This window comes from Notothenia rossii (assembly GCF_949606895.1).
Source record: "Notothenia rossii genome assembly, chromosome: 2".
NCBI lineage: Eukaryota > Metazoa > Chordata > Actinopteri > Perciformes > Nototheniidae > Notothenia > Notothenia rossii.
This window is the reverse complement of record NC_136904.1, coordinates 50,050,182-50,075,935: the sequence shown is the minus strand read 5'-3', so window position 1 is coordinate 50,075,935 and position 25,754 is coordinate 50,050,182. Positions and strand designations below refer to the sequence as shown.

General features: G+C 40.3%; 2 protein-coding genes across 5 annotated transcripts in view; one reads left to right on the top strand and one right to left on the bottom strand.

Annotated features, from left to right (window-relative positions):
• adamts17 (ADAM metallopeptidase with thrombospondin type 1 motif, 17) overlaps window positions 1-25,754 on the top strand; it is a 308,092-nt gene that overhangs the window by 151,829 nt on the left and 130,509 nt on the right. The gene's annotated exons all lie outside the window — the stretch shown is intronic.
• LOC307029399 (uncharacterized protein) lies at window positions 1,271-20,466 on the bottom strand. 4 transcript variants are annotated; one of them, XM_079665343.1, is made up of 10 exons: window positions 7,962-8,301; window positions 5,515-5,605; window positions 5,217-5,295; window positions 4,597-5,027; window positions 4,062-4,153; window positions 3,814-3,854; window positions 3,479-3,717; window positions 2,978-3,047; window positions 2,054-2,216; window positions 1,271-1,599 (listed from the first exon to the last, which is right to left on the bottom strand). In XM_079665343.1, the coding sequence occupies exons 4-7, from the start codon at window positions 4,914-4,916 to the stop codon at window positions 3,493-3,495; spliced, it is 678 nt and encodes a 225-aa protein (XP_079521469.1). In that variant the 5' UTR covers window positions 4,917-5,027; window positions 5,217-5,295; window positions 5,515-5,605; window positions 7,962-8,301; the 3' UTR covers window positions 1,271-1,599; window positions 2,054-2,216; window positions 2,978-3,047; window positions 3,479-3,492. The 4 variants fall into 4 exon arrangements, with proteins under 4 accessions (XP_079521469.1, XP_079521467.1, XP_079521466.1 ...); XM_079665341.1 differs by lacking the exon at window positions 7,962-8,301 and adding an exon at window positions 19,757-20,466 and having other exon boundaries at window positions 3,479-3,854; XM_079665340.1 differs by having other exon boundaries at window positions 3,479-3,854; window positions 7,962-8,299.

Genomic DNA, 25,754 nt, shown 5'->3' with positions numbered 1-25,754 from the left:
TCCACATCGTCGGTACTTCGTGTTATGTATGGTGCTGCCAACTCAATCAACCTTTACTTGCCAAAGAAATTGTGTTAAAGCTTTAAATAATCTATTAATAATTAAAAACACTTTTTAACCTCTTAAGCATGGCGGTCCCCCCAGTGGACCCCCCCCCCCCACAGTTTTTTTTTCGAGACTGTGTCGCAGGGCTTCTTAACATTTATGAAACTATTAATGTGTAGCACCAGATTAACGGGAAGAATGTCAGCTAACTGAAGATATGAACCATTTTTACCAAAACAAAACACAAGAGTAATACCAAGCCTCTGAATTAGCACTAAGCGAAAAAATGCTAACGCACAGAATTCAAAATAAAGATACCCTTATTACTTATCGAAACTGCACCTACAATATATCCGATTAAAGCTGAGAATCCACAGATTATTTAAGTGTAGTATCATCACTAAGCGATCCAAACTCGCGACAGGGGAAGCAAACACGGACATCACAACACGTACCTTTACGGAGCTTTTACGGGAGATCGTCTCACCGTAGCTGTCAATCTGATAAAAAGACGTGTTCAATGGCATTAAAACAAGAAAAACGCGGCTGAATCGGTTGATCCATAGGTTAATAATGTATCTGTGGCTTTGAAGCAATTGTTTATAATTCATAATTACATTTTTATGTAAAAATCGGAGCAAAAAAGTTAGCTGCTAAGTGTAGCCACACTGTAAAAATATCCACTGTGAATTCACAATAATTACCTGGCAACTTGTTGCATGACTTTCACAGTAAGGTTCAGAGCAATTTACTGTGAATGTCTTCACAGCAATGTATTGCAATTTCACATCCATGATATTACAATGCATTGTTGTAAAGGTACAACTGTATACTGTAACTTCACAGCTTCAATTACTGTGATATTACAGTATGTTACTGGGGAATTACATCATTTTGTTGTACATGCATTACAACAAGGGCCTGTACTTTTACATTTCTATTGTGAAAGTAATGCAGGAGTAGCCAGTAATTTACTGTGAATTTACAATGTGTACTGTGAAAGTAATGCAGGAGTAGCCAGTAATTTACTGTGAATTTACAATGATACATGTGCATAACTGTAAGCCCCAGCTCCAGTACTTCCTGGAGGAAGCTCATACAATGGTTTCCTGTCCAAGTTTAACAGGAAACCAAAGTGTGAGCTTCCTCCTGGAAGTACTGGAGCTGCACTACAAAAATGCACGTAATCTTATTGTACAATGAAAAACAACACCAAATGCACAAATGAGGTAAAATCAATGGAAGCCCACTGGCATATTTATTGACAAAATAAACAACAGTGTAAACAACCGAGTAAACAAACAGGAACATGAACTAGTTCACCTCAACTATCCATAAAAAACAGATGAACCTTTAACGGATCCTTTAAACAAATAATCCCTCGCAGGTGAACTGACCGTAATGCTTCCCACTGGACTTGTCCCCGCACACCATGCAGTCTATGCACACCATTCTAAGTCTATCAGCTTCCGGTGAAGGGTGCTCACGTGAGGGTTAATGGAGCTTTGCTTCTTTGCCTTGGAGCCTTTCTCCGGGTTGATGCCCAAGAAGCACCTGTTAATAAGCAAAGATAAGTTTCAGTTTTAATTAGACTCATGTATTGCAGGCAGCATTTATCAAGGTGTTCACTTGTGTCTTTTCCCACACCGACTGTTACTAGTCCAAACCTGTTGGATCATCCTCTCACAATAACATTATTTGTAACCTAGCAGAGTGCCTCAGGTACCTCTAACATAAGGTTTACTTAATTATCAGAATTTTGAAGCCATACTATAAATGTGAATTAAACCATTATGTTAATTTTTTAACAAGATAGCCCAGCAACAAGTCATCAAGTGATGGTGTGGTCCCAATTCGCATAATTGGTTCCAGGCTTCATAGTCAAAGCATTTAATCTACTTTGTGGCCTCTGTAGAAAGGCATAGACTTAATAGCCAGATAGTGAAACACAACTTTGCATGATAAGTCTTACTGATGACATTGATCATGTGTTTGAGTGTTACAATACCTTTGGATGAACTCCAGTGTGCATGATCCAACGGGATATTCGAGGTTGAAGACATAGTAGCTGCTGAATAAAGCAGCTACCCCATGCAAAAAAAATGGGTGCGGGCCCATTATCACTTGTCCCTCGATGGATAGCATCCACCCAGAAGGCTTCATTGTGTCACCTGAAATGAACAGATACCCCGTAATGCGTTATTGTGGATAGGTACATTCCTAGAATCAATAAAAACAAAAATAATACTTGAGCTAGAGATGTCAATACCAGATCCGAGTAACATTCATGATTGGCCAAGGACCAAAAAGCAGGAAAATATACAGTGCAGAGCATGCAAGGACATTACACAGAACCCTCCACTTCAGGTGGACAGCAATTTTCTACTCCACCATCAGTGAGGTAGGCTACTTAACAGTCAATGTAAAAGCATCAAAGGTCCCTGTGCAGATAGGAGAATCTGGCTGAACGACAAAGCAACTCCCTAGCCCTCCTCCCTCTGCCTTTATGGCTAGACGGTTTAACCTCATTCCTCTATGGGTAGATGGTTACGAGCCCAGCTGGAACGGGAACATGTCAACTCGTCAGACCCCTGAATCATTGAAACAGGCTAGAGATTTTAACTAACGCGAATCGCTGAAACATGTGGCGTCAGAGTATCGTAAGTGTCGTTTCACAGACTGGACTTGAATGGAGTGCAGGAGAGATGGAAGGCCTTCAGTCAGATTCTCCCCTCGATGCAAAGGAACACTTGAGCTCTTTAGAGTAACCATTCAGTATCCTATCCCTCATCGATGGTGGAGCAGAACAGGGATGTCCTAAGTGAAATTATATAACAAGAATAAAAGCAGCAGTGAAGTCTAGCCATTCAGGTCAGAAAAGCAGGAAATCCTGTATAAACAGGAAAAATCCCATCCCTGAACATTACATTACCTTGAATGATCAAGCAGGGGGTGCTTGGGAGTGCTGCAGTACTCACTACATCAGCAGCAGTGGAACAGGTCTGTAACAAAGTAACACACAATAGCATAGATTTAACATTATGCAAGGATGAAGATCGTTCATTGGTCAGAGGTAAATCAGAACATAATAAATGGTCTAATAATAATTACTTGCATTTATATAGCGCTTTTCAAGACACCCAAAGCGCTTACAAATGGACTTCCGCAAACCAATGTGCAGCCCCCGCCTTGGTGATGCTAAGGCAACAGCTAATCCGTGCACTACAGCTCAACACAGATCAGCTCGGCTCATTTGGAGCAACTTGGGGGTTAAGTGTCTTGCTCAAGGATACTTCCGACATGCGGACAGTCAGAGCCAGGGTTCGAACCACCAACCCTACGGTCGATGAAAGACCATCTCTACCAACTGAGCTTCAGTCGCCCCTAATGTAATCACTCGTTTAGCATTTTAAATAAATTAAAAATAACCTACATCAACTTCGAGCATCAGTTTCTCCGTAGGCTCCTTAAAGAGACCATAAGGAGCTGGAAGATGCAGGCAGCCTTCTCCGAACCCTCTGGATCATAGCTGGCCAGAACTTCCCTGATCTTCGGGTTGTCCAGTTTCTGGCAGAAATGCAGGATGGTCTGTCCTCTCTGACCCAGGGCCTCTTGGAGCTTCTGAAGTATGTTGACGTCCGTCAGGAGGCCAAAGTGGGAGAAAAGCCCTCTCTGAGAAAAGAGAAAAGGCCATTCCTCTTTGACCTTCAACATCGCTGGAGCAGGCATTCTGTTAAGGTACCTCCGCAGAATGACGTAGGTCCTCACCATCAGAGGTTGTGCTCTCTCTGCCCCACCCATCCCTTCCTCTGTGTACAGACATACAAATACGTGTTTGAGAGTACCCAAGTAACAACAATTAAATTCAATGTCCCCACCTCTGGGAAATGTTGAGTGTCAAACCTTTAATTTCATGCTCTCATCATTACTCATTCTGAATATTAAGGTGGCCTTTTTGCTTAATGTGGGATGTTTATTTAGGTGTCAATTCACCAAAAATAAAGTAGATTGCATACCTGAGTAGATGTTCCGCAGATCCCTTTTTGAATCCTCCAACGTTGCCTTGGTCTCCCCCTCTGGTAAGTCTGCTGGGCACCACCTCACACACCTAGGGATAGGAGTCATAGGTTAAATCAATACTATTGGGGCCGATCATTTGGACTGGTTTTGGAGTGGGAACATTTCAATTATCATGGACACAGTTACACTGAAGGCGATTATACAAAATCTACACACATAATTTAAACATTCAATTCAAATAACCTAAGTTAGTCTAGCATGGCAGTGCCCCTTTAACCCCTAATTGCTCCCAACGGGTCGTGTCAGTGCCTTGCATGGTTGCTGATCGCCATTAGTGTGTGAGTGTGAATGGAGAGGACACTGGCGCTGTATGTTCGCCGCTTCTCAGTGTGTGAATGAGAAGACCATCGTAAAGCACTGGGTGTCCTTAAAAGAGCTATGTAAAAGCAAGGAATTATTATTACTGTAACCTTCAAAACCTTCAACGTACAATAATTGCAATATCTATATTTTGTCCACCCCTACACATACCCGTATTGGTCGACAGGACCTCTTGTCAGTCTGGACTCTCCTGCCACTCCAGTGTTCCTTCTTCCCTCTCGGCTTCGTCGGCGTCGAGCCAGAGTGTTGTTCCTACTTTTATATTCCACTCTAGTTTTAACTTGTTGGAGAAGAGAGGGGCATCCATCTCCACCAACTTCACCTCGCCTGCTAATGTCAGCAAAGCTTTTTGGGTGGCTCCTGACTATTAATCGGACGATGCTGTGGCACATGGCTCTGGTTGGGTTGCGCTCGTGCTGCATCATTTGATCCACCAACGCTTTCACAAAGGCCCTTCTCTCATCTGGCATTGGTCTCTCTTCTTTTTCCACCACACTGAAGAGGATGGTTAGCCTGGCTGCCTGACACTGAACAGGATGGTTAGCCTGGCTGCTTGACACTGAAGAGGATGGTTGGCCTCTCTGATGACATAGAAAAAAGGAGACCAGAGAAAGGAGAAATTACAAAGGCAACCAACAAAAGGAATTTTTCAGTTTGTATGCAGATTATGAACATGAGCATGTTGTAAAGGTGTAGCCATTCAGTCAGGTAGTTGAGCATCCCATTTAGACGAGACCGCAGTCACACAATCATATCGAAATGTTAACTACCTTAGCTGCAACAACACTCGAACAGTCACTAGCAATTTCCTTGAGGCGCACGCACGCCAGGATCACGAGGATGTCAAATCTGGAATAGAGGCAGTAAAAAAACACCACAGGGAAGCAAGAGAGGTAAACTCACATAAATGTACTGTCAAACAGTATTGGATGAAGTGATTAATCTCAGGTGTGCTGCACAGGTAACAAATGTCTGAGCTTCAGTACTTCATGGAGGGAAGCACTGGAGCTGGGGACTGCAGTTATTCACAGTCTATAAACTACGGTCTGTGTTGCATACTAGGCCTACCTCCAACTAGGAAGCAATCCGTGGATTGGATTTAGGATTTAGGCAATATACCTCGTCGCGTCGGTCAACACCAGGCAGGCAATCAGTAGGCCTAGAGGAAGATACAAGATACAATATCTGTTTATTCGCCATGTAGTTTTACAACATACTAGAAATGTGTTGCTGGTAGGTACTGACATAAAGACAACATTGGACAAGGTGCAGGGACAAGACAGGAAAAGTGCAAAACAGGACAGTGTACAAAATGCAGGTAAAAGTAGAAGCTAATTTAGGCTAGAATAGTATAGAAATAAAATAAGATAAAAAATGTTTGTTTCCAGAGAAATAATTACGCATTATTACGCATATTACGCATTGCAATAACCTATAAACATTTCAAACCTATAAACATTGCGAACCTGTAAACATTGTGAAGACGGAGAGAGAGTTTGGTAATCATTTATCATCCAGAGTAGTGTTGATGAAAGTATTGAGTGATTGAAACTTTGCTCGCTAGGCGAGGCTTAAACTCTCAGTAAGCCAAAGGCTACAATGAGGCTAAAAAAGAGTTCAACTTTTTATGTCTGAGCATGTTTTGAGAGCAGCATGCTCAGTCATAAAATGTTGAACTCTGTGTCTCAGAGCAACATTAAGAGATTTATGGATACATCTCTCAACACCCATATGAAACAGAACTGTAAACATATTTTATGTTTCTTTATGGATATCTTACAAATCACTCCCCTTTTAAACAGTATTCTTGTTATTTTTAACAACTGTTGTGTTAATGTCATATATTATTTTATACCTGTTTTTCATTTAGTCTCCTATTTTTTTTAAACTATAATGATGATATAAAAGGTGTGCCTTTACGTCACTGAGCTGAGGTTATCAGCCTCTCAGTCTGTCAGGAGAGAGCACAAGTTTAATATTCTGAAAGCCAAGACACTAGGGGTGTAACAACTAATCGACTTAATCGATTAAAATCAATTACCAAATTAGTTGGCAACTAATTCAGTCGTCGATTCGTTGGTGACGTCATCACATGTGTTCTACACCCCGTTAAGCTCCAACGTTATCGCTCTTTTTTATCGGTACAGGAGAGATTTAAAACATGTAATATGTATTATTGCTACATAAACATTATATCGCAGTCTTAGTGTCGCCAACTCAGTTTCTAATATGCAATATGACTACAAAATGCGTCTATAATGTATTTTCGATCTTCCCAATTCAGACGAGCGATCTCTCCCCTGCCTGCTTGCGAGGGGGCGGGGCAGTTTACACACACACGCAGGAGATGGCGGAGAGAACGCGCTCCGAGGTGTGGTTAAACTTTAGCCGTCTCGATGTTGACAATGCTCGTTACCAAAAGTGCTATAACAGTTTATCATATAAAGGCGGTAAAACGAGCAATTTTGAAAAAAAAAAAAAACATTTTGCAAAAGTGCACCACATTCAGACGGAGGAATGCACCGGGTTCGACTGTCTTTTTAGTAGCTCTGTAGCCCCGTCCACGAGTAACGTTTCCACGTCAGGTGTTATGTATGCTAGCAGCAACACACAGTTAACTCAGTTATAAAAACATAGGTTAATGATTAGAGGTAACTGAGTTATTTTGTTAAAGTTTCAGCTATTCTGTTTACAGTTCTGTCATCACATTATTTAATATGATTTGTTAAAACATCGTTGTTTCTTTTGATGTGAAATATTATGCATTTAATAAAAATAAAAAGCAATGTTAGTTTTGTTCACAATTTGTTTAGTTAGTTTACCTTATTTCTTGTCAAAAGAACCGTTAATACTATCGTTAAAAGGACCGGATCGATAAGCAGTATTGATATAAGTAGTAGTACAGTTAAAACCTTAACGATCCGAATAATCGTTTCATTAATCAATAGATTAATCGATTATCAAATTAGTCGTTTGTTGCAGCCCTATGACACGTGGTGACCCGAATGTGCAATAGGGTCCGTGACGAATTCATTAAGAACATTTTAAGAGCAACTAACGTTACCAACTTTGACACCGATTTAGATAAGGCCTAATTTGATAAGACAATGTCATGAAACCACCAACCACCTAGCACAAGAAATATTCATTAGCTAGCTAACATCAGCTAACCTACTAGTAAGTGCCAGTCTTACCTGTTAAAGTATTCATTGTTCGCTCTTTCATTCAAATACAGCATAAGCCTTCTGCCAACAAATGGGACAGTCAGCAACAGTTGGCTGGCTAGCACCAGAGCCATCTACCATAGACATATACGGCGCTGGCTAGCACTAGCTAGGCTAACGTTAAGGCCACCTGCTTGAAGGTGGACATGGCTGCTATCAAGCTAATGTTACTAGCTAACGCTAGCTATCTATTCGCTACCATGTACAAACCAAAACGACACTACTCCACTGGCGTTTGCAATCGAAAGCACATAATATCCACCACTACTCCACATTATGGGCAGTACTTACTTGCTGTTTACCGATGGTAACCGCCTTGGAGAAACTCACAGATGTTCACCTTGACTGTTGCCTCCGTGCGAATTTTCGAAAGGATCGAGGCATCTCTGTCAGGAGGCTTTGGGTTCCTCAAAGCGCGATATGATTGGCCGTTTGAGCGATGACGTTCCATTTCGTCCCTTCAAACGTGACACCTACGGTTGACAAATACCCGGAAATGACGTTTTTTCTGGCGTGTATGTCACTTGATCTTCAACTTTCTCAACACTAATTCGGCTGACTTATATATTTGATCCAATTGGTAAATAGGGACACCTAGTGGTTAAAGCACGTTATTGAAATGTTTTGTTGAATAATCTTTAATCTTTAATAACCTGACTTTGGAAAGGGCTGGAAAGATAATTCTTTCACCAGGGGACTCTAAATAGGGTCCAGATAAGGTATCTGAAATATGGGAACCGTAACCCACCCAGAATGTTTTTTTCAATCTAATGTCAAATTCTCACAAAATCCTGTCTAGAGCTAAGGATTGGACATCCGTGAGGGAGGGAGAGAACATTGAAAAAAATTGAAAAAAGGTGCTTGGCGCTCCGAGACTTTGAGAGTATGTTGCTTAACTTGTGTGGAACCCGCTCGCAAAATTTGGGGCCACTGTGACCTTCAACCAGGTCGCAAACTAAGGTTAAAGGTCATGTTTTCATGGCTCTCAATACTCTAGACGGCACAAAGGAAGGTCGGACAGCTTTGAGCTTGGTGCCGTTGGAATCGTCTCGAAGAGTACATGCAGATTCATCCCTCTGCTGCTCCGAATGTGAAACGTTACGGCTTAAAACGGGAAAAAGCCTTCCGTTAAGCCGCTTTCACTCTCGCTCTTGTGGTGATAGAGCACGCCAATTTCCCCGCATGCTAGGCAGTCAAGAGTATTCTAGTTAGCTTCGGCTTCATGTGGAGATGTGATTTGATGTGTCGTTTGTCCCCCAACTCCTCTCGGATGTCCTCTCCAAAGTTGAGATATTTGCTAAAATGCTCAGGGGAGTTTCCTGAATTTTCATGCCGAAAGCCAAGCACTAGGCCCTGGGTAAATTAAGACGCTGATTTGGGGCACTTTTTCCACTTTCCCTGGTGCTAGAAACTCAAGTCAGGCATCCCTGGAATCGTTGCAAAAATAAATTTCTAGCTAAACGTAATTGAGAATGCAGTTTAGTTCTGTGGGAACGTAATTTCTAGGAGACAGGGTTGCCAGGACACACGCGGGTTAGAATAGTCTATTCTGCACATGTGCAATGGTGCACAATTCAAATTTTACAGTAATGAGTTGTGCTCTTTATATATATAGTCTATCATGGTTGTGCTAAGATGATTTTGAGTACAATGCTTTACTGTAAAATAATAGTTAAATAATGTGAAATCCAATTCTACTGTTTTATAGATATTTTGTTGTGATATTACAGGGGCTTTTGATTACAATATTTCTCTGTAATATGATACTCTTAAATGCTGTGAAATCCTTCCAATTTTTACAATGTTGTTGTGATATTACAACATTTGATGTGATATTACAGAGGATTTTGATTGCAGTATTTTATTGTGAAATAATAGTTAAATGCTGTGAAATCCAAGGATACAGTCATTTTTACATGTATTTGTTGGGATATTACAGGGGGTCTTGATTACAATATGTCACTGTCAAATAATACTGTTAAATGTTGTGAAATGCTGGTAATTGTTTACAGTGCACCAGAGTGTAGCAGCTTCCGGTTTTGGCTACGCGTCACTCTCACTCCTTATTTGTTAATGTGTTGGTGTGTGTAGAACTTCCCCCCGATTCCATTGGCTCTAGCGGTTATAAAGATATTTCATTCGTCAAAATCGACCAAGTGGGGCCAGAGATATGGAAAATCCACACAAATGACCCCAGAAGTGTTTTTTTGCTAAATCTCTCTAAAAAGGTCAAATGTCACTTGTTTTGCATCAACAAAATATAGGTACTTATTATATGTTGTACTTTGGATTCCTAAAGCGTTTAGTCTACAAGTAAGTCTATAAGTAAAAAAGAATCTTTGGACGGATACTATAATTTACAGTTTTTTACTATGTTCAATCTGAATTTTCTTTAAAATAAAAAAACATCTATATTGATTCTGACTTTTCTACATCCAACTCACAGGTTTATCATTACTTTGAGAAAAAAGATTATGAATGTGACCCTTTTTAGAAGGGAAGATATGGTCATTTGTTCTGGGAATGTCATTTTTGAGCCTGAGACCTGAAAAACAGGCTCAGTGCTTAACAGGTTAAGGCAGGAAACTAACCATTTAGATTACCAATATATGATTAGTGTCTAAAAAGAAAATTCATATTTGGAAATTTACGGCAATGTTTGCAGCTGTGCGGAGCTGCTGGCTTAAAAAAACTAGTTTTTATAATTTGTCTCCCTGACAGACCGTAGACAAAGGATTCCACCGCAAATTTCTCCAAAGGGTATTCATCATAAATATTCAAACAAATAATTTTTGAGAGCCACCCATTTGGTCATAGCAGTGAGGAACCGTCAGGGCCTTCAAGGTATTCAGAGAATACCCTGGAACACTCAGATAAAACAAACAAAAAATCAATTTAATTATTTAAGTAAAATGTATATAAAATGAATAAATGAGAATGGTATCTGTGTTGTTGATCTGTAATATTACAGTGTTACGTTGATTTGTTTGTTCTTCTCGGACCATGCACTACGCATTACAGTGGTTTTGTGTTAGAAAAGAAAGCAACCAATCAGATCTTGTTCTGGGTCTCTGAGTAGAATATCCTTCAACCAAGGTATTCTACATCCTTGATAGAATGCCCTGGCCGTTGCACTGAATGAGAGCGCACGTTTGGACCGACAGTTTGATCAACCAATCATATATTTATTTGTAGCCAATGGGTGTATTCTTTCAGAGTTTCCCTCGGTTCCAGGTGCTCTAGAACAGGGGTTCCCAAAGTGGGGGTCGCAAGATGATTACAAAATACAAATGGAAAAGAAAAAAAGAAAAAAATTGATAAAAAGAAAATGGATTAATTTGTTTTATTATTATTTTATTTGTATTATTATTAATAATAACGTTTGCATAGACATTGTCAGGGGCGGACTGGCCATCTGTATAATTTCCCCGCAACGAGGAACCCCTTTCAGTGTTTCTCAAACTTCCCCCCCCCCCCCGTCGAGAGGGGTCGCCAGTCTCTGGCACTGTTATTTTGGGGGTCGCGGGCTGAAAAGTTTGGGAACCCCTGCTCTAGAAGGCCCGCTAGTTAACTGGCTCGCGACAGAGGATCTAGATGAATGCGACGAAGCAATTCATGCCGTTTATTGTTTTTAACGTTGAAATGGCAAGTGCAACAGGTGAAGATTAAGTTGTTGTGAGTACCCTTTTCAAGACGACAATTAGGCGGTAGTCGTTGAGGCTGGTGATTTTAGACTTTTTGGGGACAGGAACGATGGTGGAGTTTTTGAAACATGTGGGGACTGCAGACTGCAGCAGGGACCTGTTGAAGATGTCTGTGAACACCTCTGCCAGCTGAACTGCACACACCCTGAGAACACGGCCAGGGACGCCATCAGGTCCAGGAGCCTTGTGTGGGTTAACCCTTTTTAAAGGATTTACACACATCTTCCCTGTTTAAATCAAAAGGGCAGGGCTCCTGATCCTTCTCTGCACCCCCAGCTTGGCTGCTCTCAAATCGAGCAGGAGTCTAGGTTAACTTGTTTTATAGATGTCAACAATGTGGGCTTTGTCTCCCCTTCTGGCAGTGAGAGTTATTATGAACTATCAACATGACCTGGTATGTAGTCCGACCATCCGAGCTGCTTTGGTACATTTATAGACACACTACAGAATTGTGCTTGTATGGGATGTGATTTTGGGCCATGTTCATTTGTCCTAATTGTTCTTTGGTTGACGGTCTTTTCGTACATGCGATGGTTTTTCATCTATCCGGTTTCCATCCTTATCATTTATTGGAAGATCTCCTTAAGGGGTTAGCCAGGGCCGTGTCAGAAAACAAATTATTTATAGTTGTTATGTATGGTCAGACCAAGGCAGAGGAAAAAGCTGTCCGTCATAGAGAGCGAGGGAACGAAATGCGTTTCAAAAATAGGGATAATGGCAGGGCCGGCTCTAGACAATTTGCAGCCCTAAGCGAGATTTGAGTTGGCGCCCCAGCCAGAGAATCGTACAATAGAAAATATAAAGATCAATAGAGTATCCAAGGAATACACAATAGAATGGGGGGTGGAAGTCATATCCTGTAGGGGGGTCCGGAGGTATGCCCCCCCGGGAAGATTTTTTTAACATTTTAAAGGTCACATGTCATGCTTTTCCGGTTATTACCCATCCCCTTGTGTGCTTTGAAGGTTTTTCTGCATGTAAACGGTGTGAGGAGCTGCAGTGAGCCGTTTAGTGGAGAAAGTGAATACTGCTGAATACACATACTTTACAGAGATGCTGTATGCAAAAACCAATGTGAGTTTGGAAAATTGCACAGTATTTTTCTATTTAAGTATACCTCAACAATGGAATTATGATCAGTGGAAATGGCCATGACATGTGACCTTTAAAGTAAAATGCTTCAATCTGGTGCACTTTAAGCAGAATTACTACTAGATCTAGGGGGTTCAACTCTAAACACCCATATGAAAAAGATTGGTTTACATTTTATTAATCAAATAAGTATGTGAACATAACCAATAACCTACCATAGCCAATAACAAATAAATGTAACTTATTTTATTTTTGTTGTTCATTCATATCTTATTTGACCTATTAACATTTATTTATTCGTGCATTTTTTTTAATCTCTCCAGTTTAAAACAATATTTTTGGTTTACTGTCCTATAGTATACATTGAAATGATTTCAAACCTGTTTTATCCCAATAATTATAAAGGAGTGCCTTGGAAATATTTGTTTACATAAATTGTGACCAAACCGTTTGAGCCACTGAGATGACTTAGACTAAAGTGAACTATCTAAACACTCAGTCCTTTAACTCACTGAGCTGTAGTTATCAGCCTCTCAGTCTGACTGTAGAGGACTCTCCCTCCACATTATTGTAGAAACGTTTTCTTCTAATATCCGTTAGAGCAGCTAGCACCAGATTCTAATAACAATAGCGCAGGTACCGGTGCACCCTCCCTCTCTCCCTCATTCGCTCCCAAGCTCACTCGCACTTTGTCTGTGAGCTGCGGGCGCCAGATAAGCCAACATCCCCCATTTTCATCACTTACAGCGCCCATCGTACAGGGCAAATGAAAAGTGTAACCGGGGTCAAAAAAGTGTGTTACATTTACTTAATTATGAATGTTGTTACATCAAGGCCGAAAATTAGGATGAGCACCAACGGCCAAAAATGTTTTTCTACCAGCGCAGCGCCTCCCCAGATCTGGTGCCCTAGGCGAACATCTATAACGCCAGTGCTACGGGCCGGCCCTGGATAATGGTATCACATTTTCAAACAGACCCTTTTTGAAGGCATGGTTTAGCATCCGGTTAATATGAAAATTGAGAGAAGTACCAAATAGGATCTTGAGCAGGAAGTTGAGAGCCTGCTCCTTTCTCACCCTGCACAAGTTTCAGGCTGAATCCATGGACTCATTGCCGTAGAATCCCTGTGAACAGTGAATTTATACATGCTTTCATGTTGAAGTCAACTTTGGATAACTTTCACACATGAATTTGCACCGTTGATTAATTACAAACTCTTGTGACAATGTTGACCTTTAAGGGAACTGGATAAGGGAGAGGCAAGACAAGATATCAAGCTCTATTCATGTTCATTTCATATAGCCTTACTCTGCCACAATATAAATCGTTCCAAAAAAGGAGATGTAGCATGTTTCTCAGCTTTGAGTTTCATTAAAGACTAGATCAGTCTTGATTATATTAATTAAAAAAACTGAATCACTTAATACATTGACCAATTGATTGAAACTTGGCAGCGGATTCCGCATATGGGCCAGTTAATGCTGGGTAAAAAAAATGACACCCTGTGCATCTGCCACCCACATCACTCCAACATGGGACTGCCGATGGAACAGATATCTGCTGCCAATATATTTAACTAACATAATAATTAGATAATTAATTGGAGATTAACTTCCTCTTGATCAAATAATCCATTAATCTCTGCAGCTCTAGAATACAAACTCCAAGCTGGCATTAGACTGTTAAACATGAATACACATTTAGTGTTCTTTGACACGTGAAAGTGTTCATAAGCACTGTGACAGTTCATTTAAGGTGCTATGTAGGCAGAGAGCGGTTGGTGATATTCTCTGACCGTTGCTCAGTGAACCATGTCAGTTCAGCCTCAGTGACCCACAGGTGTGAGGAAGCAGTTATTATTTCTTTTTTTACCTTTTTACCCAGAGGCAGCCTGGCTGTCTGTAGTAGTACCAACGAATGAATTCAGTTGGACCTCATTCTCCACACTTGAACTTTTTCACTTATTTCGCACCAGTAAAATTCGAACAGGTTCAGCAGAAGGCGCTGTAAGCAGTCAGAGTTCCATGCAAAATAACTTTATTTTTTATCAAGTACAGAAAACAAAGTCCAAACAAACCCCACGATCATACTGCTAAAGAAACGTTGTAATAGCATTTGATAGCTAAAGCCTTCTTGTTGCTAATTGGTTGACCTAGGTGGAGGACAATAAACCACCTCCCCTATTCTTTATGGTAACCCTTTTTCGCATACGTTTCCGTACACGTTTCCCTGCACTACATTGACCGACACTTGACCTTTTGTCCACTTTCCAATCGTAACTTTGCGCCACATTACCTTCATGAGAAAATTTGTTTACCTGAACCTACTAGGGTGGCCTCTTCATTTAACCTTGACACTCTTAATTCCACAGTTTGTGAGGCCTTGTTTTTTTAACCTAGTTCTAGGAGTCCTTTTCTACTACAGTGTATAACATTATATTTAATGCAACATATCCTAACACTTAAAGTGTAACAAGATGTTTGGACCGAGAGAGCTGACAGGTGTCAGCTCTGTCTCCTCATGCTCCATGACATAAAGTGCAGCCGCTTTAAAATGTTGCTACGCCCCCCTGGATCATTATGGGACCCTTCATTAACATACATTGAGAAGGGGATTACGTGCAGATCAACACATCGGCTGTTAATGAGTTATAATGGTTCTCCAGCTGGTGATCATCAAAACAACTTCTTGAAGCACATTTCTGAATGTGATCATTGTTCCGCACATTTTGCTGAGTTTGAATAGTTCATTAGGCTACAGTTCAACAGCCTCGCAAACTGTAGCCTCTGAACTACTTCTAAAACAGTCTCAACAAAAACTGATAATTATACTCTTCACAAATGCAGGATTTATTGCGGGACAGCTGTCTTATAGCCCCAAATGTCTGTTGTGTTTTAGGCAGTTGTATGCTGCTAATGTCTTTCTTCCTGGAAGCTGAAACTGTGTGTTTAGTTATGCACCATTTCTTCCAACATAACTCATGTTTTTAAAGGTCCCATGTCATGCTTTTCCGGTTATTACCCGTCCCCTTGTGTGTTATGAAGGTTTTTATTGATGTAAACGGTCTGCAGAGTCAAAAACCCTCAAAGTACACGCTATAGCGAGCAAAACTCTAACATAGACCTCCCCAAGGCCTCCTTGGAGATTTCTAATTTCCCAATGTTTTCTTCCTGGGTATCGTGACATAGGGATACCCAGTAGCCACCCCAGAGCTATGGCCGCACCCTCTGCCAGCCGAACATATATACTGTTGGAAGCTCAGTTTCAGTTCAAAACTGTATTCAGTCATGCCAACGAGGGTCTGTTTCCTGTCTTGTGAGGGGAAATCTTCAATGTATGCCTTACCAAGGGCAGAACCACGACGGGAGATTCGGGTAAACAACCTGTAAGTACGCATTGTTTGTGTATTTATGATGTTTAATACACACAAGGTATCTACCATGACTAAATGGGTAAACGTTTTTGGGGCTGCTAAGCCATTGACACAGTGCTAACAGGTCTCACTAAGTTGCTAGCGTTTCCATATATCAGCTCCAATGTCAACAGATGGCCTTACATGTATCTCATAGCAGGAGAATCTCTGCATTCGCACACGAAATACTCATAGACAGTATACTCCGGGTGATTTACCGTACGGTCAGTCGCGAAACTTAATTACATTATAGTTGACGTTCCTAGCGTGTATGCGACCGAGCTAAACAGGAAAGCTACCAAGAGCTAGACATGCTAAGGAAAACATTGTTTTTATGCCAGCTACAATGAACGTAGCAGACTAAGTACAGTATAAGATTGTAATTGTAAACATGTTCTTGCTAGCCTAATATGAACCACTAGCTGTTGTTCATAGTAGGTTGGCATATTACACTGAACACCTAGCAAACGTAGGTTAGCATATTAAATTAGCTGGCAAGCTATCAAACCTAAAACAACTAAGTCTCTCTACTATTTTGTGATTTGCATTTGATTTCGTCCAGCCAGATCAGGAAACTCCTGGCGTATCTGGCGGACAACACATGACGGGATGACCACTCTGATGGCTCGTCCTAAAAAGCCCCAGCAGCAGCTTACAAAGCTGCAATAGGCAAGATGCCGAAAACGCCTATAAGGGGAGGAATGGATGATATATCAACCCAGTCTCACGGCATTTCGTGTTATAGTCACAACATTTAATCTATTGATTCGTGTTCACCAACACGATTTCCCCCTTTTCTTCGTGTCACGCAGAACGATTTTAAAAGCAATGTATTTCTATTGGTAATATGTTTCGTGGCTGCAGCACGTATTTTTGTCCGTTCGGGTCTTGGAAGACCGGAAGCTATGGGGTTCATAAAAACATGTTCTTACTCAATATCAAGCCACGATTATTGTTTTTATTTTAAATCGTATAATGTCAGACTTTTTTTGTCGTCTGCCAGGAAAATAAATGGGGCTCAGAGCCTCAGAATACTGAAATCTGTATTTTTCTAAATCTTTTTTTCCTTTTAATTTGTTATTCTTTTCTAAATAACACACTGTTATTTACTCACCAATAACACACAATTATCCTTGTTTTTGTTTATTTGTTTAATTCCATAATCTCTGGCTTTTTTGGCATCCGTCAGGAACTGAATTTCAAAATAAAAATAACCGGAAACAGACGTAGGACATTTCGAGCATCATTGCGATACACAGCCACTGAACTGATTACCCAAGATCCTCCGCTATGGATTAAGCTCGCTGATTGGATGTTTTAGCCGCAATGCATGTAGGGATATGGTGTTGCAATATGAAATCCGAAAAACTTTTTTAAAAAGAAGAGAAAATAATACTTTATTCCGAGTGTTCTTGCTTTTCTCTTTGAAATTCATCACATAACGGCATTGTAATATACGGTTTGGCTGCTTTACATATTACAGATCTGCCGTAGTTCTTTATTTATAGAGCCCCGATGAGAAGACCTTTGGGAAAACTGGAAGAAATGCAGCTGAAACTGAATACTTGACGCGGATCGTAAATATATCAACAATTAAACAACATCTTCAATTTCTCTTCACACAATACGTCTCCTTGCACTATCATCACTAATTCGGCTGACTTTTACATTTGATCTAATTTGTAGATAGGTTATATTTACACCATAACGGTGCACAGTTGATATAAAAGGACTTGTAGTTTTTAAAGATATTACTGATTTTCTTTGAATATAAGAATGTAAATACTGAGTCTGAAATAGTATAGCAATATGCTATAAAATTATGTGAAAACATGAATAAAACTACACATCTTCAGATGTTGTACATACATACAGTAAGTGTCCTATACTAATAATACAAAGTTATTATGGCTGTGTGTACCTTGTGTGCACTGCCTAGTGGTTAAAGCACGTTATTGAATTATTGTTTTTATGTGTTATATTTGATGAAAAAAATATTAAGAGTACATACTTTCATAGGGGGAAAGTAGAAGGTTAATGATAGAAATATAGAATAGAAAATATCAAGAAGATACTGTAAGTGATCTCTACAATAAAATAGTTTAGTGCAGGATGTACAAAGATATTAATAGGAGGAGGTGCAAAACAGAAAAACGAATTCACCTTTATTAAACATTAAATAATACTTTAGATTAAGGTCTTCTTTTAAATAAGAAAAAAGCTTTGGGGGTATCTATCTACAGATAAATATTAAGCCTGACAAAGTACTTAACGTCTAATATATTGCTTTCCTGCAATGTTAACTATGTTGAAGCACTTATTTGAACTGATATTATACATATTAATTATACTCTCATGTATGTAGATAGTATAAGAAATGTGCAGAATATGACAGTTTAATGGTGGAGGTATACACAGATATTGATAGATGTCTTGTAATGCACTGTTGATGAACCTGTGACCCAAAGTTTTTCATTCATTGCATAACTACACCGTAGTTGTGTATATGATATGTCAATAAACCTTAGAAAATCTGGAAATCTTGAAAGGGATGTGCAAAATAGTCATTATACAGTCTTTAATTAATTATTAGAGAGGGAGGCTGCACCGGTACCGTCGCTGTTGTTATTAGAATCTGGTGCTAGCTGCTCTAACGGATATTAGAAGAAGACGTTTCTACAATAATGTGGAGGGAGAGTCCTCTCCTGTCAGACTGAAAGGCTGATAACTACAGCTCAGTGAGTTAAAGGACTCTGAGTGTTTAGATAGTTCACTTTAGTCTAAGTTATCTCAGTGGCTCAAACGGTCTGGTCACAATTTATGTAAACAAATATTTCCAAGGCACTCCTTTATAACAATAACGAGTAATGAATATACTTTAGTACCCGTTCCCATTCATGTCAATTGCAGATACATGTTTAGCAGTGCTTAATTTGTAAATCATAAGGTGCCGGAACGCAAAGTACATATGACAGCTCAGGGATGACGAGACGCGTGCAGGTCCCGGAACGTATACAGAAAAGGTGCTGAAAACAACATGAAAATGTCCACTTGCAACGCTGTGGGACTTACAAGCCTCAATTTCAAATAGTATCCATGGTATAAATGTTATGACGATAATTTATAATTGTTTAGGCTAGTACGCACAACATAGGCAAATGCCCACATCACCACAGGTGGGACTTCAGTATACAGCCAGCAATTAATTTCTCAACAGGTTTAACGTGTAAAAAAAATATTTATTAGGCCTATTCAAAGATTGGCACGGCGGCCTATTAATAGACAGTATGTTTGCTCACCATATTTAGTTGTTTAAAACACCCCACATCACGAGCATGTCCGGATTGTCCTCTATCTCTTTTTTTCTGCTTTTACTGCGTGTGTCTGTGGCAGTTCTGTGTCCTTTGGCCACCCAGGACCTCACGTACGGGACTGGATTGAATTTAGCCAGGGGGGGTCCAACAAGATTTAGGAAGAGTAAAGATGACATGGTGGATGTGAGCAAAGAGCTACGGTTGGGAGTGCAAATCAAGTTCATTTGAGAAAATCCGCGCTCACATGCAGCACTTGCAATGGGAATGCTGTTGACAGCAACAAGTAACTCCATCAGCTCATCGGGGGTGTCTTTACCATCTGATTCTCTGTACGTTCTGTAGGCCCGTATGACTGCGCGCGGGTTGGCAATGTTGAAGCGCTGACACAGTGACTCGACCTCAGTCTCTCCATACAGCGCACCTGCGTCCTCGGGCCAGTATTGTGCGTAAAGCACCTTCAACTCCTCAATGAACTTGTTATATCCAGTTTTATCTGGCATCCGGCCTCCTTGAGATAACATACGGTCCTCCAAGTTCTTGGCCACAGTTAGAAAAAACTGACCTGTCGCTGGACGTCCCACACTCTTCTACGCTCAATGCGCTCTCCTCTCCTACTGAATCTTCCTGCTGTAAGCCAGCTGATGTCGCGGTTCCGCTCGCCTCTTGCTCCGGCTGTTGTACCGGGCTAGTTGATGCCAGGGTACCCACCCGTTGCTGTTGGTGGTCCACCTGGCTGACGGTAGCTGGCTCCTGTTCCGGCTGGCGGTGAACCTGACCCGCTGCCCGGGCTTGGCTAGCTGTCGGTTAGCTAGCTGGCTAGCTGTTGCGGCGCTAACCTCCTCCTGATTTTGACCATCAACATGACCGCTGCAGCTGCCCTCGTCGCTGCTTGTGGAGGCTTTTCTGACTCGTTTTGAACTGTCTATTACCTCTTCCTTCTTTTTGAAGAAAGACAGTCAATTTAACTGTCTTTTTGACATGCTTGCATTGAATCACCGTTTCTTCCTCTCTGCGACGTGCTCCTCATGTGGCGAATTTCAAAAGTGAAAGACGTTTGTCCGTTGGTCCAGCTTTTCAGTGCGTCAACACAGATCTCCGACTCTTTCAAATCTTAATCTTAATAAACGACATGAAATTCTTGGGATTTTTTTCTGTAAATTAATATCTGCATATTTTATTTCATTTTAACCATTTAAATTTTTATTTTTTGTGAGAGGTACCGGATCTGCCCAAATAGGTGCCGGAACACAGGGTGGCCAAAATGAAGAGGTGCCGGATCCTGTTCCGGCAGGATCCGGCTCAAATTAACCACTGATGTTTAGTCTTCTCAAGCACCAACTATCACATATCTCTCCTGATTGTTGACACTTGACAATCACCTTCCCTGCATTTTACTCAGGTGTAACTAAAGTCTGCTTTAAGGGTTGTTTATATTTCACATCATTAATCAGAATCTGCAAAGTAACTAAAATAAATGTAGTGGAGTAAAAATACCAGGTTAACCTCTGAATTGTAGTGGAGGAGAATTACAAAGTAACAATGAGCTGTCATGTGGGTATATATTAATGATGTGCATTATGGACACAAGCAATTTTCACCCATTTATTAATACCAATGTGTTTAATACTGGCAACTTCTAATTGTGGGGAAAACGTTCAGTAGAGACGTCCCATAGAACATTTTGTGAAACACAATGGCCAGCATGTGTAGTTCTGGGGGGGGGGCGTTCGATTCCAATTTTGGATAGTCTGGCATGGTTTCGTTTCATTTCACACAGCTGTTTGACGCTCGGCGTAACCTTGGCGCACTGCCACTCTAACATCCAATCCCAGAGCTTGAAGATTAATCACGGGGACAGTTGTCCTAAACGATAGCTGGGGATTATGGGTAGTGTAGTGTCTTCGGCCATCCTAAACTCAGAAATGTTTTTCGGATTTCATATTGCATGAACACCATATCCCTACATGCATTGCGGCTAAAACATCCAATCAGCGAGCTTAAACCATAGCTGAGGATCTTGGGTAATCAGTTCAGCGGCTGTGTATCGCAATGATGCTCAAAATGTCCCTTATAGGCCTAAGTCTGTTTCCGGTTATTTTTATTTTGAAATTCAGTTCCTTACGGACGCCAACAAAGCCCGAGATTATGGAATCAAACAAATGAAAAACAAGGATAATTGTGTGTTATTGGTGAGTAAATAACCGTGTGTTATTTAGAAAAGAATAACAAATTAGAAGGAAAAAAAGATTAAAAAAAATATAGATTTCAGTAACAATCACAAGGAGAACAGCAAAACACCCACTACCAGACACACAAAACTAAAAACGTGACACAACACAAGGATCGTGACAAGCTGTCAGAGAATCTTAACCATCTGGAGATCATAGACATTTAAGTTTGATTATTTTTAATTATAAAACGGAGTCAAAGTCAAATCAAGCAATCTGATTGGTTCTTAGCCGTGATATACTGAGCGTATACCACGGGTAGAATTGTAAGTTACTTTTCACAACAAGTCAGTATCCCTCCGCGCCTGAGAAAAACAGTATACAGTTGGGCTGAAAAAACTGGAACAAGATAGCAGCCGAGAAGTAACAGGGCAGAAACCCTCCTTTTTATGAAGCGGTCAAGACCATACAGTCTATGGTCCAGACATAGACATCAAAAAAACATTTTCAGTGTGCAGTTCCTTTGGCATTAGGGCAGGGATATCTAGATACTTTCCAAGGTTTGACATAATGAATTGTGTTACTTTTAAAGGAAGCAACAATGTTTTCAAATTTGTAATCAAAGAGGTCCGCAAAAACGCTATCGACCAATCAGATTGCATGATTTGACTTGTCAGTTTTATAAATATATTTAAATTTTCTTCCGTTACGAAACAAACTTACAAAGCATAAGATGGAAACATTTAAGATTAACTTCGACCTCCGGTGGGGTCTTACTATGGAGGAGTGGATTGAGCAGTGCCTATCTCCAGAAAAAAAAGCACCTAACGACGACATGCAGAGCTACGTGAAGAGCAGGTAGACCAACTGGAATAGTACCACCATTCAAAAGCTTTCTTATGCGGGTCTTGAAACAAAGCAGAGAAATTATGACCGTTAGTGGCCAGAGGTGCGAAAGCTCTCTCCAGAGCTACTGGAAGCCGAATCTCAGCGACCGGAGAAAGTGGAGCAATATTCTCGCCACGCCAAGCAACAACCTCAACCTATTTAAGTAACCACGTCAGCCATTCTACTGATGCTGGACAGTTTTTCAGTGGCTGCACAATAAACGGCAACATAGAAAAATGAATGTAATTAAATAGCCAAATAATGGATCAACGCTCTCTGTCTAATATGTTCGGTAGCTGTTAGTGTTGTTGCATAGCAACCACCTCGCACTATGTTTTGTGCAGAAGGCAACGGAGGGACTATTTTATTTTGAACATCATTATTTACTAATAGAAACTATTTAAATTAAAGTGTGTATTTTTCTTTCATATTGCTATATTGGTAACCGTTTTATAAAAGCAATAGCTCACTTCAAGCCGTGATATATGCTCATTATATCACAGCTAAGGGGGTTGTCGACCACGCCCCTTAGCTGTGATATAATGAGCATATACCATGGCCTGTCGTGAGCTATTGCTTAAATATATCATGTCATACTATTTTTAGCATCTTTGGAAACTAGAAGTTTCTCAAATTGTCTTCCCTTTCATTTATTTTTTAACAATTTGTTACCGACAGATACAAAAAACACATTTGGAGATGCTTACACAACGGCACCTTTTGTACATTAGACATTATCATTTGTGTCCTCGATGGATACCACAAAGACATAAATTGAACTTGATGTTATCAATCTTCATATTGTTCAAACATTAACAACACAGTGTGGATACTGTCATTCCCATCAACATGACCCTATGATACCTGAACTGCATATTAAACTCCAGATGTCACATGTACACGTGCAGTGAATCAAAGTAAATAATAAAGAAAGAAAATAAATAAATAGGTGCATTTTTTTAACCTGTTTCTTCAATGAACTATGCTGGTGGGCAGTGGCTTCAGCCAAGAAACTATTGCCATTTTTTTGCAATTAGAAGTAGAATTCTTACTAAGAAAATCTAATTTCTATCTGTCATATCACTGGGCAGTAGACCCAGTACATAAAGTGTTGGATCAAAGCTTAGGCCCAGAACCTTACTTTTCATTAATACGTTTGGAATCATGGATTATGGATCCATTGGCAGTTCTTTCATAGAATCAATAAAATTGGTTGTGTTTTGGTGTGACTATGAATAAAAATAAGACCTCTGATTGGCTCTATATCTCAGTCTTACGCACTTTACCCGTACCTAATCACAAACAGTATTATCAGCATGATAGCTATGAAGTAATGGAAGTGCCCGGTGTATGTGTGCAGTGAGGCGAGCTGCCCCACCCCACCCCGTAATACTCTCAACCTGCTAATCTCCCTGCGCAGTGTGTGACCCGCTCTGAGCCTCACTGCGGTCACACATTCAGAAAAGTCCTGCTTCAAACCCTGCCACCCACACTCCCTGTTCATCCTTTCTCAAGCTTTTTCAGGTCGAAAAGCCCTCAAAGGCCAGGGGCAGAGGTGGGAGAAGTACTCAGATCTTTTACCTAAGTAGAAGTACCAGAGTGTAGTAATACTCTGTTGCAAGTAAAAGTCCTGCATTCAAAATGTTACTCAAGTAAAAGTACAAGTATTGGCATCAAAATATACTGAAAGTACCAAAAGTAAAAGTAGTCATTGTGCAGATTGGTCCATTTCAGAAATATATGATATGTTTTATAATTATTAATCATTAAAGTGTTCTCAGAGCTGGTAAAGGTGCAGCTAGTTTGAATGACTTTGTATACTGCAGGGTAGCTTGTGAATTTGCTCGTTGCTGCGAGCTGCTGCGAGGATCGGACAGGTTTCCGGTTCGGCGATACAGCGAAACACAGCGAAACTCATCCTGAGCACACATAAACACTCACAGCCGAAGTAAAAACAATAAGTGTGGCTTGATATTGAGTATGAAAAAGGTTTATAACGCTGTGAGAATGGGTCTGCGGAGAGCATTTCTCCGCGATCCCAACTCGTCTATTATCAGCATTCAGGGAGCTCTATGCAAGTCAATGGGGACTCCCTGTTAGTTAGCCAAGGGATCCTGGTGTGTGAGGTGCTCCACGGATTGGTCCATTTGGACCGTTTACATGCATACAATCCTTCATAACACTCAAGGGGACGGGTATAACCGGAAAAGCATGACATGGGCCCTTTAAGTACAGTACTTGAGTAAATGTACTTAGTTAGTCGAAAACACTGGTCAGGGGAAAGTATTGGTTCGTTTTCTGAGGACCCACAAGGTTTAAGTTGTTGGTCTGTTTTATTGAACCTCACCTGGTATTGTTTGTACATTCTTTCATCCGGATCATGTAATAAACAATAATCTGAGGGAAAGAGAGATAAAACAAAAACGAGGAACAGATAGAGGGAACGTGCATACTCTAGTTTATTTAATATGGATGTAGAATTATATTCATCTCTGTATAAAATGTTGGGCATCCTCAAAAGTTATCAGGCAAAGAACTAGCAACTGATATCAGCTACAGATGGACAATGTGTTATTGTTTCTCCATTTATTTTTTAGGCTAGTTTAAATGGATGGATGGATTAGGCTAGTTTACATGGATGGAGGGGATGACACGGGTAAAGGACTGTAGGCTGGATTTGAACCTGGGTCCTCTGCAGCAGGGACAGAGCCCCAGTACATTTGTTTTTGATATATGAATCATATATTTTGTCGGGTTTATTAGAGATAGACATATAAAGTAATACAACATGACAGAAAGTAAATAAAAAAAAGGCAGTTAAATACGCAATTTGTTTTGATTGCCTTTTTATTCATAATGTTTTTAATAGTGCTACTATATTGTTTTATTTCTCGGTAAAAATGTTTTTCTTTTTATGAATATGAAATTTCCCTAAAAATTAAATTAACTGTAAAACAGATTATAAATCTGCGCCCATATTATTACCTCTGAAGGATGTAAACATTTTGTTTTCCTTAAAGAATATACTATATTCTACCTCATGCCAAAACATTCTGCAATACATACATTCAAAGAATAAATGGCAAATACTTTCTTCTTGTACATTACAAAAACTACTCCATATTGTTGTCTGACAGTAAATTAAAGTGATTATGTGGTGGCATGTGGTTTGGGAAAAAAATGTCAGTGATTGTTAAACGGAATGAGTTTGTGTGTGTTTCTGTGGAACACATGACATACAGTATCTGTGACCCAGAGGTAAAGATCAAACGTCTTTATGAGGTGGTCAGGATGCTTTACAACCACATCTACAGTTGTGTGTGTGTGTGTGTGTGTGTGTGTGTGTGTGTGTGTGTGTGTGTGTGTGTGTGTGTGTGTGTGTGTGTGTGTGTGTGTGTGTGTGTGTGTGTGTGTGTGTGTGTGTGTGTGTGTGTGTGTGTGTGTGTGTGTGTGTGTGTGTGTGTGTGTGTGTGTGTGTGTGTGTGTGTGTGTGTGTGTGTGTGT